The sequence below is a fragment of the Gobio gobio genome, assembly GCF_949357685.1.
Source record: "Gobio gobio genome assembly, chromosome: 15".
Classification (NCBI taxonomy): Eukaryota; Metazoa; Chordata; class Actinopteri; order Cypriniformes; family Gobionidae; genus Gobio; species Gobio gobio.
The window spans coordinates 15,276,270-15,293,095 of NC_137108.1; the positions used below are offsets into that span (position 1 = coordinate 15,276,270).

Genomic DNA, 16,826 nt, shown 5'->3' on the forward strand with positions numbered 1-16,826 from the left:
GGTAGTTGATGATTGTAGATGAACTCCTCCTTGTTACACTTATCATTGTTACTCAGAGCAGGGCGGGTTGGTACTGTCAGTCAAGGCGGCAGGGTGCCAGAAGGTACAGCAGTGGGTGTGTGACTTCCCAAACGCTGCTCCCACACGTTGAAGAACACATTTACTCCTTAAAGAAAATAGTTGCGTTCCCGCTCAAGTCATCATCAACGCTCAGAGCTTGGAAAAATGCTCATGTTAATTAAAGAAGGAGGAATTCTCAATCACACAGCAGTGCAGAGTGAGTGACTTTTGAGAGGAATCTAGGAAAATAAGTTTAACTTTAAGTAAACTTTAGCAAATCGCTATAACAAATGTTGTGTTTTTAGGAACTTAAGCACTGTTTTTGACTTCTGTATTGTTGCTGAGGAATAAATTAGTGAGCTGCATCGTAAAGTTTTGAATATGCTTTATATGACGTGATGTTAGAAGTGTGGATATTTGCTCATTTATTGTCTGAAGTGAACTGCTTGCCAAGCGCTTGTTCTCTGATTCATGTTGCTCCTGTTTTTGCTCACCTGTTGTCAGTGCAACACTTTATAGCCTATTAAGTTGTTTATTTTCTCTTGCATGTTCAACATCATTTCTGGGAAGATTTCATTTTTAATAGCCAATATGCTTTCACAGCAGATTACAAAAAAATACAACCCATTGAACAAACTGTACATGTATCCTTCAGCCTTGATCTTAATCTTAATTAATTATAATATTATATCTGCCTAAGGTCCATTTACAGTATAGGTGTAATCAATTTTTGAAAACATTGATTTATATATTTTTAAATATTAAATTAAATACCACTTCTGGTATTCCAAATACTGCTTTTTCAGACTAATACATTGAATTTAAAAACCTGTTCGTTCAATGATATGATCACTGATACATTATTCATTTTGGTGTTGTTGTGTGGATGTGTTTTGTAGGTCATCTCAGACCTGGAGTCATGGAATGAGGAGCTGTCTCAGCAGATGAAGGAGTTTGACACTGAGGATCTGACGCTAGCTGAGCAGAGACTGCAGCATCACGCTGATAAAGCTCTCACCATGAACAACCTCACATTCCATGTCATACACCAGGGACAGGAACTCCTGCAGTACGTCACAGAAGTTCAGGCCTCAGGTGAGCACACATAAGCACTCATAAAACTATAGTAGTATCTAAATAATACTAAAATAATGTATTTCATCCAAAATACAGTAAAACAGTAATATTGTCGAATATTATTACAATTTATAATAACTATTGTCTATTTGAATATATATAAAATGTTATAATTAAAATAAATGATTATTTGTGCTCAATTATTAATAATGATTCTTATTATTATAATATTTTAAACAGTTTTTTCTGTATGATATTTTTGTGGAAAATATGATACTTTTTTGATGAATAGAAAGTATAATTTTTGAAATTGAAATGACTGAACTTCGAGGCTTTGCCATCACAAGAATACATTACATTATGATTTGTATTAATTTATATTCAAATAGAAACAGTTCTTTTAAATTTTAATTAAATTTCACAATAATACTGTAATACTGTAAGCAACATATACTGATAAATCAACATTGATTTATTTTACAAAAATAACACTTTACAATATGGTTCCATTGGTTAAGGTTAGTTAATGAGTTAACTAATATTAACTAACAATGAGCAATACATAAGTTACAGTGCTTAATAATCTTTGTTAACATGAATAAAAATGCAACTGTTCATTGTTAGTTCAGGTTAGTTCAGGTTCATTAACTAATGTTAACAGATACAACTTTTGATACATTTTAATAATGTATTAGTAAATGTTAAGATTAACTAACTGAGATTAATAAATCCTTTAGAAATATATATTTTTTTATTGTTAGTTCATGTAAACTAATGTAGTTAACTAATTTTAACAAATGAAATCTTATTGTAAAGTGTTACCAAAAAAATCATAATTATTCCAAACTTTTGAGCCGTAGTTTATGCATTTGATATCTGTCCATCAGCCATCTTTGTGTCTTAGGTTTGTAAACAAACCTTTGTGGTCACTGGATCACGTGAGGCATCAGAAATGTGTGTGTGTGTGTGTGTGTGTGTGTGTGTGTGGGTGGGTGGGTGGGTGTGTATGTGTGTGTTAGTATGTCAGTCCAGAGCAGGCTTAAGGGGGAGGAGTGGACACAGCTAAACGCTAAACTCTAAAGCCAAACACAGCAGGTCCATCCAGACAGCCAGCAACCCTCCCTCCCTTCCTCCCACCCGGCTCTTTAATCCTATAGACTCACACTGCCTAGCAAAATCACAGATCACACACACACACGCACAAGATTTGACATCTGACATCACGCACAGATAGCATAGAGCAAAACGAATCATCATTTTACTAGCATCCTTTTGCAGGGCACATATACAAACGCAAAGCTGGAGTACTCTCAGAGTTTTAGCCCATTGCAACTCTGGGCTACGGGTGTAAAATGTGAGTATGTCTGTGTGTGTGCTAAGGTGTGTGCTAAGAATGCTAAAATCAGGATATCTGCACTTTATATGCTGATTGCGTTATAGGTCAGTTATTATTTTCAATATTGATTTAGCTTATTTCTCTATGTAGTTTGTTTTGCTTTTTTTTCTCATGGTATTCTAGGGGCGTATTTGGTTTTAAAGACAGCATGAAATCGAAATTGACCCCATTTCTTCCCTGCATAAATACTCAAGCTTGTATTGTGTGCGATTCATCAGTGCACTAAACTATCATAGCTGACTATCTGAAACCCAATCAAATCCTTTTATATTAAATCAAATATTCCAGCTGAAATATTCACAAAATGTCACATTACAGAAGTTAAATGCATTGCAAATTTCATTTTGATACCCTTGAAGCTGAAGTGTGTCATTTCTGCACCCCTCCAACCCAACCCAACTCCAAATTGACAGTTAGACAGACAGTCAACCCCCAAGATCACACCATTGATCACATTAATGTCACTGTGCCTGGCTTGCTGTGTGTCTGGATGCTTAAACAAACTGAGCATTTTTGATGGCACCTAAGAGCACCAAAGTTGTCATTGCATAGTTCACCCAAAATGCAAATTCTGTCATTATTTACTCACCATCATGCTGTTCCAACCCTATATGGGAACATAAAATAAGATATTTTGAGGAATGTATCAGTGTTACAATGGAGGTCGATAACCAGAACTGTTTGGTTTTCAACATTCTTCAAAATATCTTATTTTGTGTACTGTAGCAGAAAGTCATACAGGTTTGAAAAACAACATGATGGTGAGTAAATTATGCCAGAAGTTTTTATTCATTTTTAGGTGAACTATCACTTTAAGCTGGGATTGGAGAAAGAACAATTCGGGTAATAATTCACCCGATTCCTTGTGAAATTCCCATCATTTAATTCGAATTAAGTTCAAATAAATCTACTATGTGTGATCATCCACCTCTCTCCTCAATGTTTATTGTGGCCTGTGTTCTTTAATCGGGTCTTTGTCTTGTCCAATTGATGTCTTGGCCAAAAAGAACCGGCACTCTCAGGCTTGATAAAGTCCTCACACTAAAGCCTTCTTACGGATTACCAACATATCCTGTCTTTGCATGTGGTGCTATTTCTTATTTATCCAGTTTCATTTATCTGTGGAAGATCCCAGAATTTATAAGTCAAATTTATGGATGGATGGAGATAGATAGATAGATAGATAGATAGATAGATAGATAGATAGATAGATAGATAGATAGATAGATAGATAGATAGATAGATAGATAGATAGATAGATAGATAGATAGATAGATAGATAGATAGATAGATAGATAGATAGATAGATAGATAGATAGATAGATAGATAGATAGATAGATAGATAGATAGATAGATAGATAGATAGATAGATAGATAGATAGATAGATAGATAGATAGATAGATAGATAGATAGATAGATAGATAGATAGATAGATAGATAGATAGATAGATAGATAGATAGATAGATAGATAGATAGTCCTTAATATATATATAATATATTTTTTACTGTATGAAATATGACCTAAATATATTTTTGTCAGGTTTTTTAAGGCGTCACATAAATTAAAACAACTAAATCCATTTTGACAAAAGATCAATTTATTCAATAATCTCAGGGGAGATTATTTACGCCCTTGTTTACACCTTTATCTCTCTCTCTCTATGTCTCTTTTTCTATGTCAAGGTGTGGAGTTGTTGTGCGACCGTGATGTTGACATGGCGACGCGGGTGCAGGATCTGTTAGATTTCCTGCATGAGAAACAGCAGGAGCTGGACGCAGCCGCAGAGCAGCACAGACGACACCTGGAGCAGTGCGTGCAGCTCCGTCACTTACAGGCCGAGGTCAAACAGGTAACATCTGTTTGTCTCTGTCCACCCACCCACCAACTCAAGAACTCACTCAGGCATTTACATTTCAGACCACGAGACAGCTTTCTCACCAGAGAACAAAACAAAACCACTGTATGATACGTTCCTTCTAACACTGTGCCATTTTTAATATGCCATGATTGATTAAACAATAGAGATTTTATATTAGATGTGGGAATTTCCTCTGTCTGTACCTGAGCAGTGACTCATGGGTAGTGAATGTAGGCTAAACTGAGGCTGAAAATCAGACATTACCTTGTACACTAATACCTCTGACGCCTTGTTTCATATCTTATGTGTATTACATTGTCTTACAATGTAAGTTTTGTGTGTGTGTGTGTGTGTGTGTGATGCAACTATGAAAGGCTGTTTTTTTTCCAGTAAAAGATCATTAAGCTTATAATATTTTAGATAGTGTCTTTTCTTTTACAAGCAAAGATACATGTAGGGTTCAATTGGGCTAAAGGAAAAAGTGCTTTTCTCTACCCGCATTTATTGCAGAAAAAAAATGATTGAACTGATGGAGCACCACATTTTGTGAGAAAATAAATCACAGCCAATAGTTGTTCAAAACAATACGTTTTGTTTATTTTGATAATTAAATTAAATAATTGAATATACTTAAAAAAAAAAATTAAAACTAGATTTAGTTTTAATATTCTGAAAGATTCTTAGACTGTTTTAAAGCCATTGCATAATATTTAAATATGGCGTCACTGTAATAATAAATTGTATTTTATATGATGTCATATTTTTAAATATGATGGTTTTATTATAAACATGGTGATTATTTCTAAGGTGGACAGCTAACCTAATAAATGATATTGACAATTGAATGTAACCATGTCATGTCAAGAAATGAAAAAAGTCTGCCAGCTGTTTATTATCTTGTCAATTATTGAACATTTAGCCTCAAAAATAGGGGTGCTTTTTACTTTACTTTACTTTTACTTTACATATAACTCATTTATAAAAAATAAATAAATAAAAACTTTATTTAATTACTAAGAAAAAAACTAAAAATAGAGCTTTGTCTCAATGTATATTTGGTCATTTTAACAATTATTGTTTGCTACATAAATGTGTAACATTTTTAAAAGCATGAAATATTGATCAATCTACAGTAGCACAGAATCGACTTGTTTCTGCTGAAGATTGTGTCAAGGGTCAGTTGAATGTTCTGGTCCATAGTGAATCGTGTATGTTTAGAAAAGTGCAGTGATGAGCTTTTCTTACATTTAGTAGATCAGAGGAAAATAAATTCCCTTTTACCTCAGTGTGCCTATTAGCCCATACTGTATATTCATGTTGTTTCAACAGTGCATAAATGTCTGAAGTTAACTGTTTTAACTGTTTTATTAAACCATTTACTAGAAGCTTGATTTTTACATTTACATATGCATTAGTATTTAACTACTAACAATTACAGATCCTTTAAGCATTACATAATGTTTGATAAAAACTTGTTAATGCTGCCATTTTAATATTGAATGAAGTGCAGTGTTAATAGTCGGTCAGTTTTGAGTGGCGGATCTGACTACATTTAGGAGCTGATGGGAAACAGGGCAGTTTTACGGTGCTGGGCACGCTTAAAATGAGAAGGAAAAACTAGGCCAGGAGGAGCAGCTGGTAATCTCATTTCATCCTTTCATTTATTTATTTTATTATTTTTATATTTATTTTGTCTGGCCTGCTTTAGAAAGGAAAGGAATGATTAGAGATGTCGAGGAGCTGGGACGCCTGTGTGGTTTAAGGCCTGACACGGCCACATTTGAGTGGGTGTGTGGTGGTTAGTAGACATGTAATCATGTTTTTTGGCTTTGTAGGGAAAATGTGCGTCTGTGTGGCAGTTTTCAGTGGGTTTATTTACATTTATGCAAGAAGCATAGTTGCATTATCTGTCACTGTGGGTGTATCAGCACTAAAGCAGGTGTGTAAAGTGTGAGTCAATGAGTCAGGAGACAGCTTGGAATTTAGGCATAAAGGTGGAGTCAGAGAACACATCAATCAGTATGACATTTGCTCACTTTCCCCACTGATGCAACCCAACTGTTTACAGCACAGCAGAAGTTGTGTCAGCTCATTTAAAAAAAAAAAAACAGCACTTTTTGATTTATTGTAAAAGGCAGTATTGTTTTGTACCGTTTTTCCCTCTTCAGTCCATGTAAACAAAATCAAGAATTTAGTTCTCCCTCTCTCTAATCTGTATATAATTGACTCTATTTATTTAGTTTGGCTAGCCTTTTTACAAATGAAATGAGTACCCATGACTAAACTCCTGAATACTGTCACTTAAAGGGATAGTTTACCCAAAAATGAAAATTCTGTCATCATTTATTCACCCTCAAGTTGTTCCAAACCTGTATGAGTTTCTTTGTTCTGCTGAACACAAAAGAAGATATTTTTAAGAATGTTTGTAACAAAGCAGATAGAGCAACCATTGACCATAGTATTTTTTTCCCTACTATGGTAGTCAATGTTTGCTCTATCTGCTTTTTTACAAGCATTCTCCAAAATATCTTCTTTTGTGTTCAGCAGAACAAAGAAACAAGGAACTCTTGAGGGTGAGTAAATTATGACAGAATTTTAATTTTTCGGTGAACTATCCCTTTAATACTGAATAGTCATTAATGATGTGTATACTTCAACATTTCTTTCATCTACCAAGTGTAGTACACTCATCTCCAGTTAACATACTTTACCATGTTACAAATCCATTCTGAAGTTTGCAGATTCTGCCTGGGCCTGGTCAAGTGTTAAAGGGGACCTATTATGCCATTTTGCAAAGTCTTGATTTTATTTTTTGGGGTTTACTAGTAGGGCTGGGCCGATAAACGATATCATATCGAATCGCGATAAAATTTGTGTCGATAACGATGATAAGCTCTGGACATTTTTACTCAATATGGATTACTCTAACACCCAATCACACAGCAGAAATAACCGTGACAACAGCCAGTCAGCGTGCAGCTTTTAACTTGCACATAAAAAATACACGCTCTACTGGCAAAGAAAACTTGACACGAGAAGGAAAAAATGAGTGGAATCGGCGACGAACGTTAAATCAAAAGTGAAACTAGCCTTGAGGTATTATCCAAAGACGACGAATTTGTTGATTAAAATGAGTAACAATTCGTGCTACCTTTTTATCGCATCTCATAGACGGCTCGGGTCAAAGTCCAAATGGCAGCGCAGTGCAAGCTCACTTGTAGAGCTCCGTTTACTCTGATCGGTCACGCAAACACTAAACAGCGCTGTGAGATCCAGTGAGAAGTGCGTGCATTCAGCCAAAAACACACTTCTCGTGATTTAAACTAGTTTAAAGCCAGATGGAACAGCGCTGACAAACAGGAGAAACACTATGCGCCAGTCAGAAGGATGTTCCATCTTTTATTTAGCTATAGCTAGAATTTGTGCATATAGGCTACTAAATGTTCCCTTTCAGTCGGTCACGTTCGACGTACGTCGGAACTGACCGACGAATTGGGATCTGATCTCAGAGACCAATCTACTTCGAGTGTATTAAAAACGAGCCAATGGAGATTGGCATGCGATCCACGCATTCCACGCACCGCCCCGCAGCGCGGGTATAAATAAGGAAGTGGAATGCTTGATCATTGCTTTCTACTTCGGAGCCGAACAGTGAATGTTTCCTGTTTCTACGAAGAGTGTTTTTGACGAGTCTCGTGAGAGGATCTGCTTCCAGTGCGGGTGTGACAGCGCGTCAGCGAGTGCCGCTTCAGACGGAGATCAGCTGTTGGTTCGCTGGGCGTTTCCTATTTCTGAGTGCACACACAGGCTTGCACCTTTGTACTGTGTGGTGCCGCGGTCATCTCCCTGAGTGCTTCAGCACGTTAAAAGAGCAGTTTCCTTTCTAAAAGAGCAACCAGTTTGACCCTGCGTCTTTTTCAAGATGTCATTCAAACCGTGTGTTTCTGGATGCGGTCGATATCTGTCCCCAGCTGACGGTCACGTTCGTTGTCTCACGTGTTTGGGCGTTCAGCACGCTGAGGCTGCGTTCGTGAATGACTCATGTTCCCATTGCGGGAACATGACCATCGCAGTTTTACGGTCCAGACTCCATTACCTCGAAAGAGGCGGAGCACCATTGCGCATCCCCCGATCTAGTGGTCCTCCCGCTGCAAAGCAGAGGGCTGCTACTTTGGCTGATGGCCTTGGTGGGGACCTGAGGGTTACTGTGAGGGCTTCCCCGACGGGTCAAACGGCTCCTCGGGCCCCTCCCCCCTCCGCTGCGCCGGTGGAGCTTCCAGAAGAGCGCGCTGGCCTCCCCCGGGAGGTCCCAGGCGTTTCTTTTGGGGCTCCGGCTGAGGACATGCTGTCGATTGCAGCATCGGGGGACGAGCTAATGGGCTCTGAGGATGAAGATTCGGCTGCGCTGCCCCCTTCGGGTGTGACAGCGTTGCCCGAGTCCGACCCAGAGCTTACGGCTATGCTTTCCCGGGCCGCCGCGAGTGTCGGGCTCGAGTGGAACCCTCCACCCGAACCCTCGCGGTTGGACGATTGGTTTCTCGGGACGGCCCGTGCTGGTTCTCAGCGCCCCGCCCCGGTTCCTTTCTTCCCGGAAGTGCATCAGGAGATCACGAAATCGTGGGTAGCGCCTTACAACGCTCGCTCACGGTCGACTGACTCCTCCGTCCTCACTACTCTCGATGGTGGTGCGGCTAAGGGCTACGTGGGAATCCCCTCAGTCGAGCGGTCTGTGGCGATGCAACTGTGTCCCAAGACCGCTGCGGACTGGCGGGGTGCCCCGCGTCTCCCCTCCCGGGCGTGTAAGTTCTCGTCCGGTCTCACGGGCAGGGCTTACACCGCCTGCGGGGAAGCCGCATCATCTCTGCATGCTATGGCGCTCCTGCAGGTCCACCAGGCCAAGGCGCTAAAGCAATTGCACGAGGGTAGTTCCGACCAGGGTGTTATGCAGGAACTGCGTGCGGCGACTGACCTCGCTCTCCGGGCGACGAAAGTCACTGCACGCTCCCTGGGTCGGGCGATGTCCACACTAGTGGTCCAGGAACGCCACCTGTGGCTGAACCTGGCAGACATGCGTGATTCCGACAAGGTCCGGTTTCTCAACGCCCCTGTCTGTCAGGCCGGCCTCTTCGGCGACGCCATCGAGAGCTTCGCCCAGCAGTTCTCGGTGGCCCAGAAGCAGACGGAGGCCATCAAAAACATCCTGCCCCGACGACCCGCTGCTGCCTCCACCCAGTCGTCGTCGGCAGCACCTCCGCCTGCTCGTCGCCGAGGGCGTCCCCCTGCGTCCGCCTCCGCCCCTGCGAAACCCAAGCAGCAGCCTCCACCGGGAAAGCAGGGTGCCGGACGTAAGGGAGGCGCCCAACCCGCTCAGGGCTCCGCTAAACCAGCCGGCAAGCGCAAGGGGAAGCGGCCCTGAGACGGGCAGCCCAGGGAAGACGGGAGCTGCTCTGAGGGAGATGATGTCCGCATCTTTCTCCCACCCCCCGGAGGAGGACCGGGGGGCCCCGACTGGTGTTACATCTCTGCCGCTGGCTCTCCGGAGTCCAGCGGCACCCACATTCTCAATAAAAGAGCAGTTTCTATTTTCCCTGGGCCCCAAGAGGGCCAGGTTGGCAGTGCGCGACGCCCCCGGGCCTTGCCACTCCTTTCCTCCCCTCTCCCCCTCGCCAGGGGGCAGCAGTGTGGGCACCGAGAACGCCCCAGCCTCCGGGCCTCCCGAGTCGGGTCCGTCCATTCCACTTCGCTGCCCCACCCCGGGTACGTCTGTGGTGCCGTTGGTCCCGCTTGTACGGTCTCTGGGGGCTTGGCTTCAGCTCCCCAGGCCGTCTCGCTGGCTCATCCGTACCATCAGACTCGGCTACGCGATTCAGTTCGCTCGCCGGCCTCCCAAGTACAAGGGCATCCTCTTCACCTCAGTGCGGAGCAGCGATGCCCAGGTCTTGCGGTCAGAGATCGATGTCCTGCTGGCGAAGGACGCGATCGAGCCGGTTCCTCCAGCCGATATGAAGGCGGGGTTCTACAGCCCCTACTTCATTGTACCCAAGAAAGGGGGTGGGTTACGGCCAATCTTGGACCTGCGTATCCTGAATCGGGCCCTGCACAAGCTCCCGTTCCGGATGCTAACGCAGAAACGCATTTTCGAATGCATCCGTCCCCAAGATTGGTTTGCAGCGATCGACCTGAAGGACGCGTACTTTCATGTCTCTATCCTTCCTCGACACAGACCGTTCCTACGTTTTGCGTTCGAGGGGAAGGCATATCAGTACAAAGTCTTGCCCTTCGGGCTGTCCCTGTCGCCTCGCGTCTTCACGAAAGTCGCAGAGGCAGCCATTGTTCCGCTCAGAGAACGCGGCGTTCGCGTCCTCAACTATCTCGACGACTGGCTTATACTCGCCCAGTCTCGGGAGCAGTTGTGCGAACACAGGGACATGGTGCTCAGTCACCTCAGCCTGTTGGGCCTTCGGGTCAACCGAGAGAAGAGCAAACTCTGTCCCGCACAGAGGATCTCTTATCTCGGTATGGAGCTGGATTCGGTCAGCCAGACTGCGCGCCTCACGGAAGAGCGGGTCCGGTCGGTGTTGAACTGCTTGAATTCGTTCAAGAACAGGACGGCGGTCCCACTGAAATTTTTTCAGAGGCTCCTGGGGCATATGGCATCTGCAGCCGCGGTAACGCCGCTCGGATTGCTTCATATGAGACCGCTTCAACACTGGCTCCATGGCCGAGTCCCGAGGTGGGCGTGGCAGAGCGGCCAGTACCGGGTCCCAGTGACTCCTTACTGCCGCCAAACTTTCAGCCCATGGTCCGACGCTTCGTTTCTCCGGGCCGGGGTGCCCTTAGAACAAGTGTCCAGGCATGCTGTGCTCTTCACGGATGCCTCCTCCACGGGCTGGGGGGCCACGTACAACGGGCATGCAGTTTCAGGTCTGTGGACGGGACCTCAATTGCATTGGCATATCAATTGCCTCGAGTTGTTAGCGGTACACTTGGCACTGCGCCGCCTCAAGGGGCCGCTACGTGGCAAGCATGTACTGGTCCGTACGGACAACATTGCGGCCGTTGCGTACATCAACCGTCAGGGTGGTCTACGCTCCCGTTGCATGTTCCAACTCGCCCGCCACCTCCTCCTTTGGAGTCAGAAGCATCTGAGGTCGCTTCGTGCCATTCACATCCCAGGTGCGCTGAACCAGACAGCCGACGAGCTCTCTCGCCAGTCGACACCTCCGGGGGAGTGGCGACTCCATCCCCAGGCGGTCCAGCTGATATGGGACCTCTTCGGAGCCGCACAGGTAGACCTGTTTGCCTCTCCGGACTCGACCCATTGCCAGTGGTACTATTCCCTGTCCGGGGGCACCCTCGGCACGGATGCACTGGCACACAGCTGGCCCCGGGACCTGCGCAAATATGCGTTTCCCCCAGTGAGCCTTCTTGCACAGACCCTGTGCAAGGTCAGGGAGGACGAGGAGCAGGTCTTGTTAGTTGCGCCCTACTGGCCCAACCGGACCTGGTTCCCAGAACTAACTCTCCTCGCGACAGCCCCTCCTTGGCCGATCCCCCTGAGGAGGGACCTTCTTTCTCAGGGACGGGGCACTCTATGGCACCCGCGTCCAGACCTCTGGAAACTCCATGTCTGGTCCCTGGACGGGACGCGGAGGTTCTAGGTGGTCTACCACAGGCAGTGGTAGACACCATCTCTTCTGCTAGAGCCCCCTCTACGAGGCGCCTCTACGCTTTGAAGTGGAACCTGTTCGTTGAATGGTGCTCTTCCCACCGGGAAGACCCCCGAAGGTGTTCGATTAGTGTCGTGCTTTCTTTCCTGCAAGATGGGCTGGAGCGAAGGCTGTCTCCCTCCACCCTCAAAGTGTACGTCGCAGCAATAGCGGCGTATCACGACGCAGTCGAAGGTAAGTCCGTAGGAAAGCACGACTTAATCGTCAGGTTCCTCAGAGGTGCGAGGAGGCTAAATCCTCCTCGTCCAAACTCGTTACCCTCTTGGGACTTAGCTCTAGTGCTCAGAGCACTTCAGAGCCCTCCCTTTGAGCCTTTGCAGTCTGTGGAGCTTAAAATCCTGTCAATGAAGACAGTGCTTCTGACGGCATTGGCCTCCATCAAGAGGGTAGGGGACCTGCATGCACTTTCGGTCAACGAATCGTGCCTAGAATTCGGGCCGGCCAACTCTCACGTTGTCCTGAGACCCCGGCCTGGATACGTGCCCAAGGTTCCTACCACTCCCTTCCGGGACCAGGTAGTGAACCTGCAAGCGCTGCCTTCGGAGGAGGCAGACCCAGCCCAGGCTTTGTTATGTCCCGTCCGCGCTCTCCGCGCTTACGTCGACCGGACTCAAAGCTTTCGGACCTCAGAGCAACTCTTCGTCTGTTACGGAGGCCAGCAGAAGGGAAAGGCTGTCTCCAAGCAGAGGTTGGCCCACTGGATAGTGGATGCTATCGTCTTGGCTTACCAGTCCCAAGACGTGCCTTGCCCGTTCGGGTTGCGAGCACACTCAACAAGGAGTGTTGCTTCTTCCTGGGCGCTGGCTCAAGGCGCCTCGCTGACAGATATATGTAGAGCTGCGGGCTGGGCGACACCTAACACGTTCGCTAGATTCTATAGCCTCCGTGTAGAGCCGGTATCTTCCAGCATCCTCGCCCCCAGTGGCCAGTAGCGCTAAGTGCCCGTTCTAAGTGTCGGCTTGCAACGCCACTCCCGCCCTCTGGGCCGGATACGTGCGTCTATTTTTCTCCAGTTGTGTTCCCCGGAAACGGCTAACCCTGTCGAGCTCCTCCGTCACCCCTGCGGTGCCAGACGTTGCGGCCGTCTGACGCCAGGCCTGCACCCGTATGCTTGTGAAACGTGTGTGTAGGCTGGGTTCCATATGTAGCGGTCCCCTCACGGCTACCCCATATGTGTATTCTTCCACGGTACCAGCTACCCTACTCGGCTAGCCCCGTGTCTTTTCCTTGACAGAGCCCGCTCTGTCGTCTCTGGGCGTGTTCTTTCCCCCCTGGGACCAGGCTGGAACCACCCCAGAGACTGCCATATGTTGCACTACCCTGCCAGGTTAGTCCTTATGTGTATTCTGCCACCTAGCCTTCTACTGAAGGACGTGGCTCCGCAGCGTACCATCTCCCGAGACGGGCACGCTTTCCCAGCGTTATCCAATAGTCACACTGAGTGGGTCTTGCAGAAACAGCAGTGACTGACCTCCTTGCTTGGAGCCCTGACTTCCGTACCATCTAAGACGGTCCAGTGCGCTCAAGCAGGACGCTGGAAGGGCCAGCGCCCTGGCGTTTTGGTAGGGATCCCAATTCGTCGGTCAGTTCCGACGTACGTCGAACGTGACCGACTGAAAGGGAACGTCTCGGTTACGTATGTAACCCTCGTTCCCTGAAGGAGGGAACGGAGATGTACGTCCCGTCGCCAGGTGCTGTGCTTCCGCTAGGGGGCCGAGTCACTAGTTCGGCTCCTCAGCAGAAAAAAGCAATGATCAAGCATTCCACTTCCTTATTTATACCCGCGCTGCGGGGCGGTGCGTGGAATGCGTGGATCGCATGCCAATCTCCATTGGCTCGTTTTTAATACACTCGAAGTAGATTGGTCTCTGAGATCAGATCCCAATTCGTCGGTCAGTTCCGACGTACGTCTCCGTTCCCTCCTTCAGGGAACGAGGGTTACATACGTAACCGAGACGTTTTTAGGCTAGTGTTTTTCACACAAATACCATAGAAACCATATAGCTTAGATACATTGTACCATGGTAGTGAAGAGCTATATGAGTGTTTTTACCTGTGGTTATCATGATCTAAATCTATGATACTATGGAAGACGAAATTGGTTAATTTTAATAAAACTCAGTCATAATATTTAAATTTTACCATAAAAATTAGGTTGTTACAATTTTTACAGATGTCCGTGTTTTTGTTGATGAACATAAATCTGTATCCTCCTAACTCAAGCTACTACTACTGTCAACTCTGTCAAATGTGCATTTCTAAGACAAAACATGTAATATTATTAATACTGCAGCTGAAGATATATGCCCATGTCAGGCCACACAAACCTGTTGCATGACTAGAAACAATATCAGCCGTTAGCACACGCAGAAACTAAGACATTCGTTTTTTCTATTAAGAAATGTATTTAAGGAAAAATTACTGGAAAAGTGTAAGGAATTCAAAAACGTGAAGTGTGTCATATTCTGACAATAAAAGAGTAGTTTAAAACCACAAGTAACAGTCTGGTTTCTATAACTTTCACTTATGAGCAAAAATCTGCCTTTAAATTTGAAAGAAATAAATATTTTAAATTTTTCGTGATAATTATCGATATCGACTGATATGAAAAGATTTTATCAAAATCATTTTTGGGCCATATTGCCCAACCCTATTTACTAGTGTATGTTTTCATGCTTGAATGTTCAAAAAACACATTATTTTTCATATATTTTACATTATTGCAGCACATCTCTTCCCAGTCTGTCAGTAACACTCTTTACGTTCCTGTCTCTATGAAGCCCCTCCCTTCTAAAATGTGCAGTATGCCCTGATTGGCTGGTTAAAATAAATTTAAAAACTTTTTGGACTGTGGATAAAATTAGACTATGGTCGAAAATTGTGTTTCTTCATGACATGCCCCCCTTTAAATCCTTTGGTTGTGTGTCTTTCAGGTACTGGGTTGGATCCGTAATGGGGAGTCGATGCTCAATGCTGGTCTCATCACAGCCAGTTCCCTACAGGAGGCAGAACAGTTACAGCGGGAACATGAGCAATTTCAGCATGCTATTGAGGTACCAAAAAGCTTTCATTCACACATACTTAGCTGTAAATGTGGACATACGCATAGACATACTGTTTTTGTTTTATGTTTTGTTTTATGTTTTTTGTTTTGTTTCATTTCAATGTTGTTTTGTCTTTTGTATTGTTTTGTCTTGTCTTTTGTTTTGTTTTGTTCCGTTTTGTTTAGTTTTGATGTTTTTTGTATTGTATTGTCAGTTGCTTTGTGTCATTTGTTTTCTTTTGTATTGTTTTGTTTCGTTTCAATGTGTTTTTGTATTTTGTATTGTTTTGTCTTTTGTTTTGTTTCTGGGTTTTTTCCGTTTCACTTTGTTTTGATGGGGTTTTTTTGTCTTTTGTATTGTATTGTTTTGTCTTGTCTTTTGTTCTGTTTTGTTTCATTTCGGGTTTTTTTATGTGTTTTTTGTCTTTTGTATTGTATTTTCTTTTGTTTTGTTTTCTTTCGTTTCGTTCCGTTCCGTTCCGTTTCGTTTTTTAATTTTGTCTTTGGTATTGTCTTGTCTTTTGTTTTGTCTTGTTTCGTTTTGATGTATTTTTTGTCTTTTGTTTTATTTTGTCTTGTCTTTTTGTTTTGTTTTGCTGTCACTTATGCTAGTCAGAGTTTCTTACACTAAAAATAATTGTCATTTTCTATAAATGTTGGTCAGTTTTGCTTTCTCTTCTTATTTTCACTTTCTCTTTCATTTTCCTCTTTGCAGAAAACCCATCAGAGTGCACTGCAGGTGCAGCAGAAGGCAGAGGCTCTGCTACAGTCCAATCACTACGACATGGACATGATCCGTGACTGCGCAGAGAAGGTGGCGTCCCACTGGCAGCAGCTCATGCTAAAGATGGAAGACCGCCTCAAACTGGTCAATGCCTCAGTGGCTTTCTACAAGACATCAGAGCAGGTCAGTGAGCTTGTCTTGATAGTGATCCTGGGATGGTTTGACCTCAGTCTCTTATTTCTTTTAGCACTTTATGTGTCTATAATATGAATGTTTAAAATGTTGTGTTTAATGTTTTTTTCTAACTTAACTCGTTTTTTTAAAAACATTCATAGAATTTAGCTAAATTGTAGTTAAAGGGTTAGTTCACCCAAAAATGAAAACTCTGTCATTAATTACTTACGCAAAAAAAACCTAAATAACGACTTACATAGTGATGACGATTTCAAAACAAGGCATCATGAAGCTTCGAAGCGTTATGAATCAGTGAGCCGAATCATGATTCGGATCGCGTGTCAAACCGCCAAACTGCTGAAATTTGCCGATTCAAACCGCTGATTCGACTCGCTGATTCATAATGCTTCGAAGCTTCATGATGCCTTGTTTTGAAATCGTCATCACTATGTAAGTCGTTATTAAGGTTTTTTTTGCGCACAAAAACTATTGTCGCCGATTCATAAAGTTATTTTAGAACCACTGTAGTGAGATGGACTTTGTAACGACGTCTTTAGTACCTTTTAAGGGTCTTGAGAGTGTAAAGTGCCATTGTGCCAATGGAGGCCTTTCAGAGCCATCAGATTTCAACTAAAATATCTTCATTTCTGTTCCGAAGATGAACGGAGGTCTGTAAAGTTACAGTATGTAAACTAGCCTACACAAATAATTAAAGCTAATATTAAGACATACTATGTTATAATTATGACATGTTTAATTT

At 43.9% G+C, this 16,826-nt stretch overlaps 1 protein-coding gene across 4 annotated transcripts in view; it reads left to right on the forward strand.

The window, feature by feature from the left end:
• Positions 1-16,826, forward strand: part of triob (trio Rho guanine nucleotide exchange factor b) — a 186,907-nt gene that overhangs the window by 116,520 nt on the left and 53,561 nt on the right. For all 4 annotated transcript variants that reach the window (XR_013818063.1, XM_079837439.1, XM_079837440.1 and 1 more), the window contains 4 exons: positions 960-1,155; positions 4,220-4,386; positions 15,059-15,178; positions 15,884-16,075. Coding sequence is in view for 3 of the 4 variants with exons in the window: in XM_079837439.1 (XP_079693565.1) it covers positions 960-1,155; positions 4,220-4,386; positions 15,059-15,178; positions 15,884-16,075 (675 nt within the window). In the remaining variant the exon portion in view is untranslated. The remainder of the gene's footprint in view (positions 1-959; positions 1,156-4,219; positions 4,387-15,058; positions 15,179-15,883; positions 16,076-16,826) is intronic.